Source organism: Podarcis cretensis, assembly GCF_951804945.1.
Source record: "Podarcis cretensis genome assembly, chromosome: 2".
Taxonomy (NCBI): domain Eukaryota; kingdom Metazoa; phylum Chordata; class Lepidosauria; order Squamata; family Lacertidae; genus Podarcis; species Podarcis cretensis.
The window spans coordinates 7,969,566-7,991,315 of record NC_137171.1 but is presented as its reverse complement, the minus strand read 5'-3'; the positions used below and the strand labels follow the sequence as shown (position 1 = coordinate 7,991,315).

Genomic DNA, 21,750 nt, shown 5'->3' with positions numbered 1-21,750 from the left:
GAGCCAAAGAGAAGAAAGATTAAATTTCATTTTTCTGCTCATTGTCACGCACAATGTAAAGCATGAGTCTGAGAGAGAAGCTGTTTGAAACTGCATGAATTGTACAATCATCAGAGACGCACAGTTGAGTAGACACATACTGGCTTTGTCATACAGAAGATTTTCACATGACTCTAAAACTCGCTTGAAGCCTCAGTCACATGCATGAGTATTTATTACTGCAGAGAAGCAAGGTTAAATGTACGGTACATATGCTTTACGCTATGACCTCTGCAGGTTTATAGGTGCTGGAAAAGCAAAAAAGTAGTATAATTTTTTGCCAATCCATTTTCCTGCACCTGTCACAGTCATCTGAGTGTATCGGGCTTAGATACTGCTATGGTAGTAAGAGGGAAAGAAGTGTTCAGTACTCCCAATGACGTATTTGCCTACTCTAACCCCAAATATACACAGAGGGTTCATAGAGGGTCTGTGCAACTTGACTTTGAGCATCCCAGAGATTACAGCTTTTGGACCTGTAAATGGGCAACCTCTATGCTGTTGCAATACACAACTCCTTCCAGTGCCTAGTCGAGCTTCTTAGGAACACAGTGTGATATAAAATAAATAATACAGCTTTTAATTTCTTGACAAAAATGGGTGTCAAACGTAATAAACAGTTTACTTAAGATCTCAGTGTCCAAAGCATGCTGGCAGCTATATAAAATATTCTTCCTTCTCTTCTTTACATGGGAGATCTTCCATTTGGACCGACCCCTCTGGATCCGGTGGAGCTTGTTCATAGGTGCGGTAGGTGCCTTTGTTCTTGTACAGGTAAACGACAATCAGCACGACGACCGAAAGGAGAGTGACGAAAACCACAGCGATGACGGCTTTAAACAAAAATTGAGAAAAGGGGAACTTTAGCACAAACAGGTCTGGAGCAGACTCACCAGTGCTTTGAGTTTAGGAACAGGCTGCTGACATGTATGTTTCTGCCTCTTAACGTGTCACACAACCTTCACCCCTCCCATTTTGCAGAAATAAGCAAATATATGCAAAGTGGCTTGATATGAGTAGCTTGAGTTTGGCCAAACTGCGGGAAGCAGTGGAAGACAGGAGTGCCTGGTGTGCTCTGGCCCATGGGGTCACGAAGAGTCGGACACGACTAAACAACAACAGCTTGATATGCATCATATATACAGGTTGAAGAAGCCTGCTATTTTGGGCACGGAATGTGTGCGATGGCGGTCCAGATTTTTTTTTTTAATGAGTACTGTTACATCCCAGATCTAGAAGGATGCTAGAGGGCTCTGCTGTAGAGGATTTATGTGTGCATTTATGCGTTATGCCGCCTGCAGTCTGCACTGCTGGCTTCTCATGGCTGCACAGTGGCTGGGCTGAAGCACATTTGCAGAGATACAGGCAACAATACCTCCTATGACAGCCACGTTGGCATCTTCGTGCAAAGTCGGTGTATTCATCTTCTTCATAAATGGGCTGGTCAGTAGCTTTTCTTTATGCATAAGAGAAAGAGATGGATGTCAGAGGCATCTGAATACGGTGAAGTAGAGAGAACTAAAATACCTGAGACTAGGGGGACTCAAGGTTCAAAACCTTGCTCAGTCATAGAACCCACTGGGGGATCTTGAACTAATCACTTTTAGCCCCAGCAACCTCACAAGATTGTTGTGGAAATAATAAAGTGGGAGCTGGGCACCCGTGTCACCCTGAGGTGCCTGGAGGAATGATGAGATTAAAAAGGTAAAGGGACCCCTGACCATTAGGTCCAGTCGTGACTGACTTTGGGGTTGCGGCGCTCATCTCGCTTTATTGGCCGAGGGAGCCGGTGTACAGCTTCCAAGTCATGTGGTCAGCATGACTAAGCCACTTCTGGCGAACCAGAGCAGCGCACGGAAACGCTGTTTACCTTCCCGCCAGAGCGGTACCTATTTATCTACTTGCACTTTGACGTGCTTTCAAACTGCTAGGTTGGCAGGAGCAGGGACTGAGCAACGGGAGCTCATCCCGTCACGGGGATTCGAACCGCCGACCTTCTGATCAGCAAGTCCTAGGCTCTATGGTTTAACCCACAGTGCCACCCGTGTCCCTAAAATGAGATTAAAATGTCATTAATAAACTGTTTTCCATAAAACGGCACTCACCCTTCACACGATGGGCAGGATCCAACGAAGCAGTTCCATTAACGCAAGGATTTGTGGCTAACAGAACTTCCCATCCCTCTCCTCTTCCCATGCCCTCCCCCAGAAGACCTTAAGGGGGCATGCAGTGAGAGAAGGAGGAAGGGCTATTTGGTTGCACAGCCAAACGGCCTTGCATTAACAGCACTACTTTAGCGGATGTTGTCCAATGTATTCCCTGGCACACTATTATATTTTTTTTTAAGTGTGCCATACAAGATCAAGCTGTGGTTCAGAGACTTAAAATCGGCTCAGTAGGTTTGTAGCAACTGCAACAAAATAAATGTAATAATAGCCACAAAACCTCTAAGCTTCCACTTTCATTAGAATGATTGTGGCCAAGTAGTCTTGATGAAATAACGGGCGCTTGAGGCCAAAATGCTGGTGGAGTAAAAAAAACAAAAGCTGTTGAAGCCAAAGGGAAACTTGCTCAATTAAAGACTTCAACATTTGGCTCAGGTTATAAAGGGCAGAAGCAGGTCTAGCAGTTTTGTTTCATACTGTTTTCAAGGCTTAGGTAATCAGGCTGTCTCAGTGAATATCTCATTATGTACAGCGGCAGAGTTGCCAGCGGGAACAAATGTTCTGCCAGCAACTCATTTCTAAAGATTTCCAAACCTTGCCAGTATTCAGACACTATCTTTGGGGGCCCAGTTTCTTTAAAAGAATGCATGACATCAAGGGATATTATATCATTAAGGGTCTTAAGGCCAGCCCAGGTTTCTCAGTGCCCGGGAGAGAGACATGTTTTTCCTACACTTCCTCAAAACCTAACCACCTACCCAGAATATCCTCTTCTCCCTTTCCCCCCTTTGTGTCTTAAATATCCTTCAGCGTTGTATTACCTGAGTGCAGATCAGCAGCAATCATTGATACCTGCCCTATTTGAATTATTCAAGGCAGGTAACAGCAATATATACACTAGCAATCTACAGATTTATCTGGTTAGCTGAAATTGGTATGTGAAATTCTGGCTCTATTCTAGACAGCCCTGTTGGCCTCTCAACATCTTGTGCCCCTCTCACCTGGAGCTATCTTTTTTATTTATTTTTGAAAGGGAAAAAAATAAATAAACAGAACCCTCTTACCCTTGAGTGCACTCACCTGTGGGTAATGGTGGTGTTGGAATAGCTGCCATGGCATCCCCTTTTCCCCGCTTAAAACTTCAGAATCTTTCAGAGCTGGGTGAGGAAAATAAAAATTCTGTAATAGCGCTGTTAACAGAAATCGACAGGTCCCCTCCTCGTATGGGTGTGAAATGAGCAAGTTTTTAAAAAGATATTTCTCCTCAGAGGGATAATTTAAATGTCATCACACAACTCCATGAGACGTAACTTTAAGTAAATATTTATGTATTTAAAACACTTCTATCCCACTGGTTTTAATCAACAGTTTCTAGTCATTTTGTGAAAATTAAGGCTGGGCAAAGGCAGCAGGACTGTCATTTTGTAAAGTGAGGCAGCGGGAAGGAAGGGGGCAGGGGAAGGAGAGAGGTGCAGGGGGCTTAATATTGCAAAGGGGTTATTGGCAACAGTATTTTTTAAAAAAATAAAAATTAATTGGATTTCCCCCTGTGTAAAATTTTTTTTAAGGTCTTATATATATAATAAATGTTCATAAATGTACCAAGCAAACACGTACATAAATATGTAGACCACATGTCTGCAGCAGCACAGGAAGACAGTCCTGAAACCATTTTGGCTCCCAAGCTGACCAAATGTTTCTCTGCAAGGAGGGAGGGGGTGAGGGAACCTTCCCATTGTCTCAGGAATTAAGGGATTACCATCTCAAAGGAATGGCCTGACTACCAGAAAGGGCAATCAGATGGGGCAATCACTTGCCAGACAGGAGATGAACAACAATGCACTCAGATCTCTGTTGTAGACCGCCTTTTCTGTGATGTAGGTATGATGTTTCTGGGGGTGGTCTTTGACTCCCTCCTGCGTGTGAGGGGGGCACCCTGTTGCAACAGCTTTAATAAAGATCAGGCTTACTAGCTGCTTTGCTTCTCAATATTCTCCGGTTGGCCTCTGTTATTTTCTCCTACCGTTGGAGAACCTACAAAGGACTCTGTAAGGGCTCTTGTGTATAAGGGAATAAGGGCAGATTTTGTTTACAACACCTGAAAGGGAAAATATAAATTAAATGCGGCGGGTAGGAAGACGGGCTGGCATTTTGAAGACCACATTTTGAGGCCACTGCAAAAACAAAACAAAAAACTTTGCATGCATGAGAAGAACCGATGCCACAATAAACACCCATCTAGTAGTATCTGTAGACATGTCATGATGGATAGTCTAGTCTAGATGTTATCTCTGAACGAGGAAGCAAAGTTGTTGGCAGAGAGTGGGGAAGAGAGAGGCAGAGGAGCAAACCTTGAGCAGGGCATGACCCATATAATCCAAGTATTGTCATGTGGTTTAAACACCACTTAATCATGGAAAAGCTCATTTATCAAATGAAGGAAGCAGAGCGGCAGGCTAAGCCAGAAACGTGTATGTCAGAGCTGCCTCTAGGTCCCAGCTCACAGAGGACCAACGCTAGGCTGTCGTAATGTTCAAAAGTCTTTATTGAAGTTCCATTTCCATTTCAAAGCCGCAGCGCGCAGCCCTACATCTTAAACCCTAGATCGGCGAAGTCCCGTCTGAGTCTCCTCCCCTCTGACACCAGTTTAAGATCCTAGCCCTGCTCCACCTTTTCCGCTGCTCTCTCCTCTTCTGGGTCCTCCTGCCCGCTGGGGCATTGCCCTTTCTGGACTCTTCCGACGCTGAGTCGCTTAGCTCCTCCCCCTGCCTCCGGCGGGCTTTAGGACCCGGTTCCCAATCCTCATTCTCTGCTGTCCCGCGCTCCTGTACATTTGAACTTGCCTCTCGCGCCAACCCAGTGACCTTTCTCCTAACCGTTACACTACTTCGGTCACTGCTTCCCTCTTCCGGGATACTGGCCGGATCTGACCTCCCCTCCGTTGTCCGACTTTCTGATGGAGGCGTGGTCAGCCCTGCCTCATCTTCTCTCCCTGGTGGGGAATGCACTGGCCCCGATCCTTGGGACTCTTCCCCCCCACTCTGCTCTGGTGGGGAAGCTGGTCCTGATTTCCAACTACTGCTCTGGGAGTCCCTGCTGCCCCCTTGCTCCTGGGACGTTCCCCTTGGGAACCCCCTACCCCTGGCCACTGGCGCCCCCTTCTGTGAATCTTCCGATTCGCTGGAGAGGCTCATGGAATCCCTCGGTCCACTGTCCTCTTCTCCTACGCTCCCCTCGGATTCTTCCCCTTCGCTCTCCATCTCCTCTCTTCCCTGTGCCTCTGCTCCTGAGCCCCTGACAGTGTATCATTTCCTAGATTACACAGATCACCCGACATCACAGATTCAAGTTACACTTGACAAATATAAAACACGATTAACCTGTAGTCCTTTTAAGACAACCTTCAGCTCTTAATTGCGCTGTTATTATTTGTGTCCTAAAACAACTAAGTGGCACTTTGAAAATTAATGCATTTATTATGACATAAGCGCTCATAGTCTACAGTCCACTTCATTAGATACATGAATTGCAACATAAAAATACTGTAATTAATAAGTTAGTCTTTAAGGTGCTTTATTGTTTCTGCTGCAATAAACTTAATAAACTAGCCCCCTGGAATCAGTGCCCCATAAGCTTGCTTAGATACTGTTTTTTTTTTTTATTGTAGTCATTTTTATATTATAAAATGTGAAAGGGTGAGGACAAGGGGGCAATATGAAAGAGAAGGGAATGGACCAGAAAAGTCAGAGAGAGGCATTCTTTTTCAAAGCATGTATTTTAATCAGCTTTAATAAAATAAAACACTATTTAACACTTTTCTAATTCTGCACAAATCTGTTAACCTTTCCCCTCCTTTCTTTCTTTCACTGTTGTATAACTCGTACACTTTGCCACTGCTGCATATTCATAAGTACATTGTTAATTCCTGTTTTGTTATGGTTGGGATTTGTGCCTTTTCTCAATATTCTGCACAGCATAACCTACCAGCTAAAATCTCATATGAAACTAATTCCCTTGGCTATACTGGGACTTCTTTCAGTATACATTAGTAAAAATATAGTCAAATCCAAATCTAATTTCACCTGTGCTACCTTTTCTGTTTTTCTCCTTACCGATGACCCAAAACACAGCCACTATATATGACATTCACTTCCCTCCTTTAGTCTGTATTTCTTTGCTCCACTCATAATTTAAAGTATGGCTGTATTCTTATGCCAATCACATGGGAGAAAGCCCCATTGAACTCAATGGGACTTACGGAAGTTCTGAGATATTTCTTAGTATTACTCACTTTTTATTCTGAAGTGAAACAGGAGGACTGAGGAGTTCTTGGTGGAAACAAGATCCAAAACATGGCAGTGTGTGGGTGTCAGGCTAAAAGCAGAGGCAAGAGGAGGAAGTCAACGAGAGACCGCACGACGCAGCTGAATCAGAAAGGAATATTTGCATGAGTGTTGAAATCCCAAAGATGAATGGTGGGAATCTTGTAAGAAGGGAAGGGAGGAAGTATCAATGCCTGAAATTAAAACTGAAGCTAGCTATGATGCAATATTGCATGGCAACAAAGGTGCGCTGGGAAATACAGATGTACAAGTGAGACCTGCAACAAAGTGTTGCAGTGTGAAGAGTTCCTTTTCACTGATTAGTCCATCAGTCGTGTCCTCCTATAGGATACTCTGGGCTGTTTGTGGCTCCCTCCTGCCACATACACTTTAGGGGTTATTCTTTTTTTTTAAAAAAAAATAGATTATGTTTTTCAGTTATATACATTTCAATAGTGTTATCATCATTCTAACAATTCAAAACTCGACTTCCTTCCTCCTCTTTCTGCGGTTCCTTAAGTTTATTTTTATCATTTCCTGCATATTCTAAGTTAACCTATTCTTTTATTCATCTACTTTAAATATATATTACGAAACTGCAAGTTATTACAATAATCCTGCCAATGTCCTTATCTGTTTACGTTTTGTTCGCAAATATTCAACAAACCATTTCCATTCTTTTATAAAAGATTTGTTATCTTGAGTTCTTATTTTTCCAGTATGTTTTGCCATTTCTTCATAGTCCATAAGTTTTTGTATCCATTCTTCTTTCGTCAGGACTTCTTCTTCTTTCCATTTTTGGGCAAATAACATTCTTGCTGCTTTAGGGGTTTGCATTCCTGCAAACCTTGGTGTTTTCCAAAGCACACCACTAGCGCATGGGAGGTGCCATTCTGGCTACATAAGCAATGGGACTTATGCCTGACCGCTGGTAATACAGGGAACGATTCGCTCCTTCATTCATTCTATAACATTTATGAAATGATTGTAAGAAACCTGAAAGTGGTTTGCAAAACGATAATTGTGTGTCGAGGTCCCCAGGTCCACCCCAATAACCACACATCACACAGAAATTTTTGTTTAAGGTTTTTGGCATAATTTTGGCCACAACTTTATTAAAATACAAATTTGTGAGTGGTTGCGTAGGCATTGGTTGCGGCTATCTGCCCCCACCATGGGGGACAGACTGACATTCCGCATGATGCGAAAGTCAGAAAGGGGGAATACACTTGGGGGTTGCGCGGAGCAGGGAACCTACCCTCACCCCAAATGCAACCGGGAGCTCATTGCTATGGCCCGAGCCCCCTTGACAGAGTGGACAAGCAATAGTTAGCTCCCAATTCCTTTAACGGAATCCCTTGCAGCAGCAGCATTAGAGGGGCAGGCACAGCCAATCCATGCCCCTCAACCAACCAAACCATAAACCAATGCCTAACCGCGAACCTTACAAGTTGTGACGATTTGCTACGCAGTAGGCAAAAACCAAATGGCCCCAGCCAATCAGCCAGATGGAAAAAATTCCTACCAGGCCCCCGCTCCAAAGCAGACGACCCCATGACAGGCATAGCAAGGTCAAAGCGAACAACCCTATTCTAGGGAGGGAGGGATGGGCAATCCAATGCACGGGCGAAAAGAGGAAGCCCTAGCCTCGTGCAAGGAGTTTTACTATTTCTGGCTGTCAATCAATAAATGGCAACATTAACTTCTTCCCAACAACAAGGGAAGCCCCAATCGCATCAGTGGCCAACGATCAATTATCCCGCCCCCCAACTTTGGAGTTTCCTGGCAGCCCCCACCGCAACACGTGCTCTCCATGAAGGAGAACACGCTTTCTGCAACATTACACAGTGAAGGCAGAGAAGCCTTCAAAAGGGATGGAGGTTGGTGGATGGGGAGTAGGAACTGGTACCTCAAGTCTCGTCAGGGAGGGAGGCCAGGCCACCACCACAGCCTTGGGGAAAATGGGTGTGAGCAAAGGAGAGGAATAACCTTCTTCTTCTTCGTCAATCTCTCGTAGCCAAGTAAAATTGTCTTTCGTAAACATGGTCTTAACAGTGACTGTGGAAGCTAATTCTGGATCCACACATTCTTTCACAGTGGGGACATTGGTTCCCAGACGGGAGTTGATCCCGGTGTGGATTTGCCAAGCATGCCTTCCTCTTAGCACGTTTCTCCTTTGCGTTCTGAGTTCGAGTGTCTTCAAAGCCCATGACACCTTTGGTAAAGACTGTTCTCCAACTGGAGCACTCGCAGTCCAGTGTTTCCCAGTTGTTGGTGTTTATACTACTTTTTTTAGATTTGCCTTGAGACAGTCTTTAAACCTTTTTTGTTGACCACCAGCATTACGCTTTCCATTTTTAAGTTTGGAATAGAGTACTGTAGTTGCTTTGGAAGGCAATAATCAAGCATTTGCACAGCACAACCAGTCCTGTGAAGTTAATGTTGAAGAATCATTGCTTCAACACTGGTAGTTATGGCAAAAAAACCAAACCAAAACCACATTACACACAGACATGGAACAACAGCCCTTTGGGTGGTGGTTAGGGGAGCCATTGGGACTGAAGAAAAGGGTGGCAAGGGGAGGAGATGCTTAAATGACCAGTCTCTCTCCCCTCTCGCAATAGCTTTTCTCCCCACACATTTGCTGCAGCAAGCGCGACCCACAAAAATAACCCATGCCGGAAGTAGCTTATAAATTACTGCAATGAGATTTCTTCCAATGAAATTTCTACAGGAGCTTTCTTAATGTTACGAAACTTGCTTCTCTGTTCATAAAACTTTCCCACAGGGGCTTGCTATTCTAGAAAACTTGCTTCTCCAATAAATAATACATTGGCCAGAGCAGAGGGAGGTAGTTTTGATCCTGGAAAAAGAACTACGGAAGGAAAGGAAGCCTGTGTGTACACATTACTGGCGCAAAACACGGCTGGGTCATTCATTTTCTCAATTTGGATCAAGGCTGCAGGGTGTTTTGGTGGGGGCATTACTCATCAAAATGCAGAATTTCACAGGAAACAACAGGATCAATGCAGCGGTGGGAGCAGAGTAAACAGGAATGTGTACAGCGCTGCAAAAGTTACTGCTATTTGGATGAGGATTTATCCATTCCAGAGGCAGTAAGAGGAAGGAAGGGGGAGGCAGCAAATGGGAATAGGATGGGCAGAAGGAGGGCAGTAAAGGACCCCTGACCATTAGGCCCAGTGGTGACTGACTCTGGGGTTGCGGCGCTCATCTCGCTTTATTGGCCGAGGGAGCTGGCGTACAACTTCTGGGTCATGTGGCCAGCATGACTAAACCGCTTCTGGCAAACCAGAGCAGCGCACGGAAACACCGCTTACCTTCCCGCCGGAGCGGTACCTATTTATCTACTTGCACTTTGACGTGCTTTCAAACTGCTAGGTTGGCAGGAGCAGGGACCAAGCAACGGGAGCTCACCCTGTTGCGGGGATTCGAACCCCTGACCTTCTAATCCGCAAGCCCTAGGCTCTGTGGTTTAACCCACAGCGCCACCCGCCGCTCAGAAGGAGGGCAGGTGGGCCCAAAAAACGATGCTAGAATCAGGATCTGGAAATCGGAGAGTAGAACTGGGAATGAACAGAAGAGAAAAGCCCAGGGACAGGAAGGAAAAATAGCTAGGCAGGGAATTTGGTTGCTGCTCATGTAGGCCTCTATGATGTCTGCTAGCTTTGAGGGTGCAGGGGTTCAGTTTGACAGGGCCGGGGAGAGGGGTCATTAGTGAACCAAGTGGAAAGGTGGGGGCAGTGGCTGGGAGCCCCCCTCTCACCTCTTAACCTTGCTGGTCACAGCCGGGCACAGCGCAAGGCTTCGGTGGGCATGGCAATGCGCTTCCAGCACACAGCAGGCCACACCTCCCAGTCTAGGCCCAGAGGGGTGATGGGGAGATGGGTTTGTGGAAGTTAGCTGGGTGGGTTGGTTAAATATATCTTGCTCAGGGAATTAGGGTTGCCAAGAGCACCACAGTGTAGCCCGAAGAGCTCCAGAGTAAGAGACCTTAAGAAAACGACAGCTTGGTTATGTGCCAGAACATGGATGGTGCCGCGTTAGACTATATCTTCCTCCTAATGTTTTATCAACGCGGTTGCTTTTTGCAGTTAAGGAACTGCAAAGCTTCGGAAGAGATGCTATGTTTTCATATTGGAAAAGAGAGCAAAGATCACACACACACACACACACACACCCTCCCTCCACAACCGTTCATATTTCAGGAGCACATGCCCATTTTAAAAACGGTTGTGCTTTGTTCCTTAGAAGGGACAAAATCACAAGAGGCAATGGGAAGTTTCTGATGAATCCGTCAGGGCCTCGTCCGTCAACATGCAGTACAGCATCATTGGCCTTAAGTCACATCTAAGAATTGGGGTTTGACAAAGAAAGCTGAGCATATTAAGATTAAGAGAACAGAGGACAAGCAATAATTACAAATTTACTTTTTTACATTTTTGCTTACAAGCTGCTGAACTGTAAAGAACCTGCCATCTCTTTCATTTTGCCCGTTTATGAGGAGCAGGGGGAAAACAGAAAGACATTAAAAAAACAACCATGACTGCGTATTCAACTAAATCCTACTCAGAGTAGACCTACTGAAACGAATCACTAAAACAACCACCACATATGGCACAGTGAATGCAAAGGGAGCTCAAAGGCGCTTTTAGATAGGTGTGTGAAAACATTCTAAGAGCTACAATGCCACCCCAGAAGCACTTCTGAGCTGCTTTTTATGTGAATTATAACAAGAAACACCTGTTTAAATATGGTGCTTATTTTTGTTTCAGTACAGGAAGCCACCAATAGAAGTTTGGAGCACCTTCTACGAATCCTGCTCCCTGTCCCAGAACTGATGCTACTATACAGCATTCCTGGAAACTGGGGAATAATGTTTTGGGTCTCATCATCCCTGAAATTTGTGGTAATGATGACTGTAAAGGGGTCATCTACTCTTGGGACCACCACTGCTGCTGGTGTGATTGTTTCTGTCTTGGAAGTCATAGTGAAATGAACCGTTTATATAATATGTGGTGATGTCAGTTTTTGGAATATGTTGAATCCATAGTTCCACGGACAACCTCTGCAGCATCTCTCCAGCTCGAGAGAAATCGAGTCAACTGTTGTGCAAAGCTGCACATATTTTTCTTGACCAGGTACAACTTTTCTTCATGCCTACCTCTAACTCTGACTTTAGCCATTATGTTCCTCACATGCCCCCCAAATGTATTATTTAATTTACATACTACCTTTCTCCCAATACAAGAACCAAGGCAGCTCACAGCATAAATGAAAACAGATACAGGCAAAACACACACAATCTATATAAATATTAAAGACAAAAAACAAATAAGTAACCCTAGTAAAGCAGCACTGGAAACGTTTAAACCCAATTAAAAGCACAACAAATTAAAGAATTTAGATGTACAACACTCGCCCTGCCACAACAGCCAGTTGAAGGCTAAGGACCTGTCTGAACAAAAAAATGCTTTTGCCTTCCAGCGAGAAGAAAGCAGAGAGGGAGACAGCCTAGCCTCATGTGGAAAGGAGTTCCACAATCTTGGAGCAGCCACCAAAAAGGCCCTCTCTCCTGGCTTCACCAAAGGTGAGCATGTTACAGTAATTCAAACGGCATGTAAATAAGGCATGTATCATCAGGGCTAGCTCAGAAGTCTCTGGAAACAGACACCCGTAACCACAAATCTCAGTGTGTGTTGTTAAATGCAAATATATAATATGGTTACAAGCCACTCTGCCAAGCAGTAGCAAGAGATTCTAGATAAAGCCAGAGTTTAAAGTAGAGATTTGGGTCTGCGATGTGACCTAGAAGTAAAGCAACAAGCCGGAGAGAGTTTCAGAGAGCAATGTTTTACGTCTGTTTGCAGCTAGTGGAGAAACAAGAGTATTTTGGGCTGGGAATGGCTCTCCATCATAGGCTCAGGCTGTATATATGTGTAAATAAACCATATATCATAAAGACTCCAACGTCTCCACTGTGCCTTATCCCAAAAGGAAGCATGAACCCTGCACAGGTGTCTGGAACTCCTGGAAACTTGCATTGCTACAAGACTGGGGTGGAGTGTAGGGTTGCCATAAGTCAGGAATTTCCAGGACCTTGCCGGGATTCAGCCGTCAGAAACAGTGTCTGGGCGGAAATCGCTTTAATGTCTGGGGAAATCCAGACGTATGGCAGCCCATGTTGGAAGTGTAGAATTTGGCAACCCTAGTGGCGTGCAACAGTATAATAGAAGTGGTTTCCTGCATCTTCTCCCTAAGCAGATACAGTGGTACCTCAGGTTACATACGCTTCAGGATACAGACTCTGCTAACCCAGAAATAGTGCTTCAGGTTAAGAACTTTGCTTCAGGATGAGAACAGAAATCGTGCTCCGGCAGCCTGGCGGCAGTGGGAGGCCCCATTAGCTAAAGTGGTGCTTCAGGTTAAGAACAGTTTCAGGTTAAGAACGGACCTCCGGAATGAATTAAGTACTTAACCTGAGGTACCACTGTACCGTATATAAGTCTCCCAGCTGAGTATCTGATTGGGAAAGGACTGGCCTGGGGTGGGGTGGTGAAACTCACTTGCTTTCATCAGCCTCCTGAACACAATGGTCAGCTAGGAAATCTAGACAACTTATAACAAAATATTAGGAGTAAACTGCTGAGTGCATGAATATAACAGGAGAACGACAGCATCTACCCCATCCCAAATAATGGCTTCAGAAAGGTGTGTTTTGAGCTGAGAGGAGCTTAGCTCTCGACGTATCCCTGCTTTCCCTTCTCAAAGTGGCTTTTCAATCAAAAGGAATAAAGGGGATGTCAAGCTTTAATTACACACATTTGCATGTAACCTGTAGTTTGGCCACTGTATTCCGGAAGCTGTAAGGGGAGTGCACTTTTATTCAGTTGTGCAGATACTCATATCTGAAACCCAAACTCCAATGTAAATACTGTATCAGTTCTGCAGCCAGCCCACACAGCATTTGTGAAAATCAAATCTGTGCTCCTTTGCAGTTTAGAATGGGCTGGAGAAAATTGCCTACAGTACCCAAGGCTAAATAGGCATGTACAAAGCACCTTCCGCCATCTCTCTCTCCCCCCCCCCCCCCCGCCGGTTTTGCTATCCTCAGTGAAAGAGTTCTCTTGCAAAACAAAGCCATGCAAAGCCATTCTTAATGCACTCTCAGCTTCCTCTTTTCATATTCTATAGGTCTTATGTTTCTCTTTCATTCTCAAAGTATTAACTGAGGACTTGCAGCTTGCATTTACAAGTGACAGATTTGAACCAGGGAGACAGAGGGGTAAAGGGCTGTGCTATATGAGTTTTTGTTTTTATTTTTAAGAATCCCCTTCATGGCATACCTAGAGAAGCAACTTCAAAGGGGGAAGAAATAACTTGCATTTCAACACCACCACCACACATCTTTCCAGCTTTTAAAATGTTCTGCTTGCCTATCAGAAACCCTCATGAACCTTTAAGAAACGTCTCTGCCAATGTCTTTTAGACATAGGGCATGGTGCAGAATACAGGGATTGGTTGTGCAACGGAATACATCTGAGCTGATCTAGTGTAGGCATGCCCGGAAATATTGCATAGGCACAGCCACTGCTCCCATCAGAGCTTTTAGGCTCTAACCCAGATATAGGCATCACACACAAGACAACAGGGCTAGATCTCCATTAACTCCAGCCTTAGAAACTGGCTCCCCATCCCGGTTCTTCTTACCTGATAAGACGACATGGGGGCAAAGAATAATTGGCCTTGTTGCTGGCTGAGTATCTCTCCAAGGTCCAGCTAGTGTGGGTACCTCTCTCAGCTCCAGCTCCCTCCCTTAGCTGGCTGACTGGCTTTCTGGTGACTAGGCTAAGGCGTTTCCCTTCCCATCTCACCTTTCCAGTTTCACTACATTGATAATAAAGGGCAGAGTCATCAGAACGCTCACTCCCCATTAACTCTTTGTGATGCTGATGAGAGGCTGGCAAACACACAAGACCCACGGCCTTGTCCCTTGTCTCACAAGCAGATCACACAGGGCAACCAGGTTAATCAAAACATGGTTTATTGAAATATGTTGGTTTTACAAATTACAAAGAAGGGAGAGGGTCAAAGCAAGCAAATATAATTTATATGGTCCTCTGAGAGTTATCTAGTTTGGGTCAGTATTACTTTCCAGTGAGTTACTTCCAGGAAGCTTTGAAACAAGCTGTGAGGCTGATTCGTATGCTACAAAACCCCTGCACAGAAAACGCTTCGGTGAAGGAATTAACATGGAGCCTGTAAGCAGAAGGCCATGTGTGAAATCACATACACAGGTATATTTTGTTGAACATATGGGCAAGCGCACAGTTATACACCAAGCAGGTACGGCCAATCGCAACTTCCTACCATGTGTACGCACAAAGCAAATACATGAATGTACACAGACGTTGTGTGTCAATTTATCCAGTGGACATGTCGTTAATCCCTATTCTGTGTCTACTACCAAGCAGAATCAACCCATTTGTTGTGGGCCCATTATAATAATTCGTAATAAGCTCGTAATAATGCCAATGCATTATATGGCAACATTCACATTTCAGCATGTAGCTTTGACGGGGGACTCCTTTGAGAAGACTATATGGGGTAGGAGACAAAAACTCTCAGTTCCCACCACTCAAAATGGCCCGCCAGCCACCACTGTTATCACAACTCCAACCCACTCTTTCACTTCTGAAAAGGACTGGAAGGGCCAAAGAGTGACCCTAAGAGGGATGGATTTGGCTGCATGGGGAGGAGGACAGATTCAAGAAATAATGCAATCTACATTTTTATCACATTGACAAGGTGCTACGCGGGTGAAGGAACAATTAACACGGAGTTTTGGCAAATCAGCATTTGGACAGAAGGGCTTTCTCTTTATTGAGTTCTCTCTTCACCCTGTTTCTTCTCCTGATCTGAGTTTATTCCAAAGGGATAGATTTAACGAGCTTTTGTGGGAAAATTCCTTTCAGTAGCATATTCTGGTTCTCCTTCCAGTCTTTCTCCTTTATACCCATCAGGAATCCCTTTTCCTAGAAAAAAGAAAGAAAAATCCCCCACTCTTAGTCAGGTTAACAAGACCTTTCCCATCACTACAGCCCAGAGTCTTCTCAGCATAGACAATGTGCTTAAAAGCCAGTAAGTTTATTAAATGGCTCCTGCATGGAAGACACTGTGTGCAGATGTGCTCATCATATTGCATGGCTACAAATCATTCAGCACATCACACAATATAGTTTTCAGAGCAGAATTCAAGGCTCACCATCTTAATTGATGATGATGATTCACAAGAGCATAAAGTAGCATAACCCTCCCCCAGCCTCAGAACTTCACATAAAAACTCCAAATTTGGATTTTAAAATCTAATATTTCTGAATGCATAGATTTGTTTTTGAAGCACATTATATCTCTCTCAACACACACACACTATATTTGCACTAGTCTGTTGTCTTGTTGGTGACCGGTTGTGCAAGCTCCAGGATGAGGGAAGCATTTGAGACAAGCAGGCGTCAGGGCAAGTGCGTGGGGCCGAAGATGAGTGAACTGGGCTTGTGGCAGCAAGGAAAGCAAGTAGCAGATAGGCAAGCAAGCAAACTGGGCTTTGTGGGGGTTGAAGCAGGTGAGTGAATTTGCCTTGAAGCAGTGAGTGGACTGATATCCGTATATTTAAAGCTATGGTTTTCCCAGTAGTGATGTATGGAAGTGAGAGCTGGACCATAAAGAAGGCTGATCGCCGAAGAATTGATGCTTTTCAATTATGGTGCTGGAGGAGACTCTTGAGAGTCCCATGGACTGCAAGAAGATCAAACGCATCCATTCTTAAGGAAATTAGCCCTGAGTGCTCACTGGAAGGACGGATCGTGAAGCTGAGGCTCCAATACTTTGGCCACCTCATGAGAAGAGAAGACTCCCTGGAAAAGACCCTGATGTTGGGAAAGATGGAGGGCACAAGGAGAAGGGGACAACAGAGGACGAGATGGTTGGACAGTGTTCTTGAAGCTACCAGCATGAGTTTGACCAAACTGCGGGAGGCAGTGGAAGACAGGAGTGCCTGGCGTGCTCTGGTCCATGGGGTCACGAAGAGTCGGACACAACTAAACGACTAAACAACCACAACAACAACAAGGGGAAAGAGAGAGAGCTTTGAGGAGGGGTTGTGGGGTTGGTGAGTGAAGCAAACGGGCATCAACCCCTAGAATGCATAAATTAGCTCCCCCCCCCCCCCAAAATGGCTTGTGAAACTCAAAACCACCATATTCTTAAATGTTAAGCATTTAAAAACCACAGTTTTGTATTTTGAACATGCAGCATATAGAAGCAAACTTCCATTTCATCTCCACGGTAAAAAAACCCCACAGAGCTGTGTGAAAGCATCTTGCAGATGGAAATGTTTTGCATCAAATGCAAGATTAAGTTCTTGATTGGCTTTGATTTAGGAAAAATGTGAAGTGACAGTTTGAGTTGTTTAAGTGCCTAAATTTCAGATATTAAACACACTTTTGAGAGCAGGTTTAAAACTGAAGTGAAAAGATTGTCATCCCTCCATCCCCGCTACATTTTATGACATCTGAAAAAATTATTCCTGACAGCAGTTAGAACACCAGTAGAGATGTATACAATCAAGAACAAAAGGGAGGGACCACAGCTTTATTTATTTACTGCTTAAATATAGCTCAGGGATAGAGTACGTGCTTCGCAGGCAGAAAGGTCCAGAGTCAATCCCTGGCATCTTCAGTTAGAAAGGGTCAGGTAGCAGGTGATATGATATTAACTAAATCCAGTGTTGCCCTACTCAGAGTAAACCCATTGAAATTAATAGGCTACCTTAGGTAATTTCAGTGGGTTTGCTCTGAATACAATCCTTTGTCTATGGTTGGCATTTTCTTTATTCTGTTGTGATGGTTTGCGATTTTACCACTGAACTTGATCATACTGTAAGGTAAAGGTAAAGGGACCCCTGACCATTAGGTCCAGTCGTGGACAACTCTGGGGTTGCACGCTCATCTCGCTTTACTGGCCGAGGGAGCTGGCGTACAGAGCAGTGCACAGAAACGCCGTTTACCTTCCCGCCAGACCTATTTGTCTATTTGTACTTTGATGTGCTTTCGAACTGCTAGGTGAGATAAGACTAAGAGCTGGTGGCTTGCCTAAGGCCACCTATGGGGTTGATGCCAGATTTGAATGCTGTACTTCCTGATTCATAGCTGCCCCTTTAGCTGCTATATTACACTAGCAGAAAAAGGAAATAAATACAGTGGTACCTTGGGTTAAGTACTTAATTTGTTCCGGAGGTCCGTTCTTAACCTGCAGCCCCACTTTAGCTAATGGGGCCTCCTGCTGCTGTCGCGCTGCCGGAGCACGATTTCTGTTCTCATCCTGAAGCAAGGTTCTTAACCCGAGGTAATATTTCTGGGTTAGGGGAGACTGTAACCTGAAGCGTATGTAACCCAAGGTACCACTGTACACGTTCAATGGCTTCTGTATAAAAGGTTAAAGTTGCAATGCATAGCATGCCGATTTGCCTTTAAATGTTCTGTCTTTGTAGGAAGCAAATGAGAGTGTGGAGAGAAGGGTGTGAAGGAGAGTTAATAATTGATAGAAGACAGTGGGCATGGGAACACACATGTAAATAGACTTAACACACGGCAGCAGCAATAGCAGCAGCAGCTCTGCTTGCAGTTCTTGTTCCAGGCAGAGAGCAGAGAATGCAATAAGGTCAGGTTGTGCTTTCTATGAAACAACGGGGTCATGCCCCATAGCTATCTGAAACCCAACAAGGTTCTATTGTTCACACACCCAAAAATCCAAAATATGCTCCACCAATCATGACCGGCACTAAAAAAATAATCAGTGCCAACATTTCTACGCCAATTGAACCCAAATTCTGCACCATGGGAAACTGAGTTATGGAGCCCATTATAAACTATGTAAATTATGAACACAGGGTGTGCACTTGTGTATTCTGATGTAGAGTCTGCATGACTGTGGGGCTGGTATCTTTCCTCCATCCCCCCCGGCCCCAAATGTGCCTTGCATGGGACGAAGAGCCACAGTTCCTTAGTTCTTATTGTGTCTGACCTCAGAAGACCTCTTTCTTTGTCCCTGGGAGACAATGACCTAGTTGCTTCCTAGATGCGGTGTTAAGTTACGACTTTTGATAAATTATAGACAAGGTCATCCCTTGGGTGACAGAATTCTGCAGGGCCCACAAGTGCCCAACTGTCCCTGCCATTGCTGGTCTTGTGTGGCTGCAACGGCTACTTCCAGAGAGATCTCACTAGAAGTTGCCACTGCACAATCCCTTTAAGCAAGGTTGCAGGTTGGGGGAGAAACGGGCAGTGAAATGGAATGGCCTCGATCCAGTATACCTGAAGGAGCGTCTCCACCCCCATTGTTCTGCCCAGACACTGAGGTCCAGCGCCGAGGGCCTTCTGGCGGTTTCCTCGCTGCGAGAAGCCAAGTTACAGGGAACCAGGCAGAGGACCTTCTTGGTAGTGGCACCCACCCTGTGGAACATCCTCCCGCCAGATGTCAAAGAGAAAAACAACTACCACATTTTTAGAAGACATCTGAAGGCAGCCCTGTTTAGGGAAGCTTTTAATGTTTAATAGGTTATTGTATTTTAATATTCTGTTGGAAGCCGCCCAGAGTGGCTGGAGAGGCCCAGCTAGATGGGCGGGGTATAAGTGGTAAATAATAATAATAATAATAATAATAATAATAATAATAATTGGTTGCCAACCTTTGATTTAAAAAATCCTGGCCTCCTTCATGGACCTAAGATGCAGCTCCACGGACTAGGCATGGAAGTTGTCCCAAACTGGAGGGTCAGAGTCTGCCCCCTGGAAGTACTTGGCAAGTCAGTGGGGGCATAGGTGGGGGAGCATCTATAAGGGTGCTCTCTCTCAAAAATAAATGGGTTGCCTTTTCCAGACAAGATGACAAGACAACTTAAAAAATGGATAGTGCCATTATTTAATGTACTACTGGGCAGAAAGTAGATCAGGGTCTACTGATAGCTCTCTGGGTGATTTGATGGAAATTGGTAATGGTTTAAGACTCCCAATGGTTGAACAATGACAACAACAAAATAATACTCCCACCCCCCAAGAATATTATACTGAAATGAAGGATATTCTTAATTGGGTGGGGGAAGGAGTTAACAAGGAGAGGATTTCTGTGACTTCCATTCCATTCTGCTACTAAAAAACAACCTTCGGCCCTCCAGATGTTTTGAGACTACAATTCCCATCATCCGTGACCACTGGTCCTGTTAGCTAGGGATCATGGGAGTTGTAGGCCAAAACATCTGGAGGGCCACAGATTGGGGATGCCTGAGCAACAGCTTGAGCTCAGCATTCTTTAATTCTATATCTCTTGTTCCAGGTTCCGATTTGTTGATCTCAGGGTTTTAGTAAAAGAAGGAGAAGCAGATCCTACAAGCCTGAGGTCTGCTTAATCCTCTCCTATCCTATTGAGGAGCTTCATGAAAAGAGCATTGGCTTTGCACATGTAAGCTTTGGGGCCACAGTTGGCCCCCCTCTGGTTCCTAGGGCATCCTGTATCACATCAGTGCCAAGTATTGTCATCCATTAGCATTTTGAACAACAGTGCCAAATACAGTGCCCTGATTTTACCTCAGCCGCTTTATCTGATAGCACTAGCATGATTTCCCCTTCTCCAAACTGAAGGTGCTTCTCATTCTCTGAAGCGTGAGCTTGGACTGCCTGAGCCTGGAAAAGGAAACAGGATACCAATGAAGCAATGCATTTCTAGACTGGGCAACTTGCAGGTCACACACACATACGTGTGTGTGTGTGTGTGTGTGTGTGTGTGTCGATAAGCCTCAAGAGTCATGCTATTCCCCTTTAACTCAGGCCTACTTTTTGTGACTCATTTACACAAGAGCCAAACATTCTGCCTGTAGATTAGGTAAAGGGTAAAGGGACCCCTGACCGTTAGGTCCAGTCGTGGCCAACTCTGGGGTTGCGGCACTCATCTCGTTTTATTGGCCAAGGGAGCCGGAGTACAGCTTCTGGGTCATGTGGCCAGCATGACTGAGTCGCTTCTGGCGAACCAGAGCAGCGCACGGAAACGCTGTTTACCTTCCCGCCGGAGCGGTACCTATTTATCTACTTGCACTTTGACGTGCTTTCGAACTGCTAGCTTCGCAGGAGCTGGGACCGAGCAACGGGAGCTCACCTACGTCGCAGGGATTCGAACCGCCGACCTTCTGATCGGCAAGCCCTAGGCCCTGTGGTTTAACCCACAGCGCCACTCACGTCCCTATAGATCAGGTTAGTGATTGCTTTTTCCTTACCTTGAAAAGGAAGCCTGAGGGCAACTTGCCATAATTCTCTTTCTTATCATCTGAGAAGAAGCTGGAGATGATCTGAAACAAAAAAGGGGCTTTCACTTATTGAACGGAATCACAGCACCAGATTTGAAATTTGACCACAGATGTCTGGAGGATGCTGCAAGTGTGTTTGAATACACACAGTATGGAATTCCTTTCTTATGGGCACTCCCTGAAGTACAAGTACTTTTCAGTATTATATTTTTTATTCCAGACAACTTTTGTTGCATACAGCCCCCGAGGCCAAATCATTAAAACACACACATATGGTGGCCTACACAGTGGCATCGCATGGGGAGGCCCAGAGGGGCATTTTTTGTTTTTTTGGGGGGTGCATTTTGCTCCTCTACCCTGCCAACCCCACAAGCTGTTGCGTCCTCTGTACACAGCCCTGCTGCATTGCAAAGCAGCGCAAGGCTGGCAGGGCAGGGGGAGTGTATTCTTTGGGAGTGTTGTGCCCTCTGAGGGTGGGCAGGGGTGTAGTGCGGCTCCACCCCTTGGGAACATGCCCACCCCGGGCACCAGCCACACAAGCTACGCAGCAGGGCCTACAGACTCAACCATCAGACCTATTCTATTCCTTCTTCGACAAAAGCAAAATGGAGAAGAGAGAGATGTGGCGGCCAGCCCTGTGCTTTTCTTACCTGCACAGGTGAGGTCACGCCCACCTCTGGTCACATGTAGAGGAAAGAGGAAGTTTATCTACTGGCTGGACAAACATCCCTCTTCATGTCTAAACATGTCCACTCTAGGAATGTTGTATTTGACTGCTCTGTGTTTCACACCCCACAGTTTTATTGCAGTTGCTTTACTTATTTGTCACGTGCCCTGAGTGCAGGATATTAAT

At 45.1% G+C, this 21,750-nt stretch overlaps 2 protein-coding genes across 3 annotated transcripts in view; both read right to left on the bottom strand.

The window, feature by feature from the left end:
* Window positions 1–598: 598 nt before the first annotated feature.
* On the bottom strand, window positions 599–14,424 carry SMAGP (small cell adhesion glycoprotein). 2 transcript variants are annotated; one of them, XM_079966972.1, is made up of 4 exons: window positions 14,255–14,424; window positions 3,285–3,361; window positions 1,415–1,495; window positions 599–872 (listed from the first exon to the last, which is right to left on the bottom strand). In XM_079966972.1, the coding sequence occupies exons 2-4, from the start codon at window positions 3,316–3,318 to the stop codon at window positions 697–699; spliced, it is 291 nt and encodes a 96-aa protein (XP_079823098.1). In that variant the 5' UTR covers window positions 3,319–3,361; window positions 14,255–14,424; the 3' UTR covers window positions 599–696. The 2 variants fall into 2 exon arrangements, with proteins under 2 accessions (XP_079823098.1, XP_079823099.1); XM_079966973.1 differs by lacking the exon at window positions 14,255–14,424 and adding an exon at window positions 6,496–6,903.
* A 147-nt stretch (window positions 14,425–14,571) lies between these two features.
* Window positions 14,572–21,750, bottom strand: part of BIN2 (bridging integrator 2) — a 42,568-nt gene continuing 35,389 nt past the window's right edge. The window contains exons 11-13 of the mRNA XM_079966704.1: window positions 20,868–20,939; window positions 20,185–20,280; window positions 14,572–15,579 (exon numbers count right to left, since the gene is read on the bottom strand). Coding sequence (XP_079822830.1) covers window positions 15,469–15,579; window positions 20,185–20,280; window positions 20,868–20,939 — 279 coding nt within the window. The 3' untranslated portion in view covers window positions 14,572–15,468. The remainder of the gene's footprint in view (window positions 15,580–20,184; window positions 20,281–20,867; window positions 20,940–21,750) is intronic.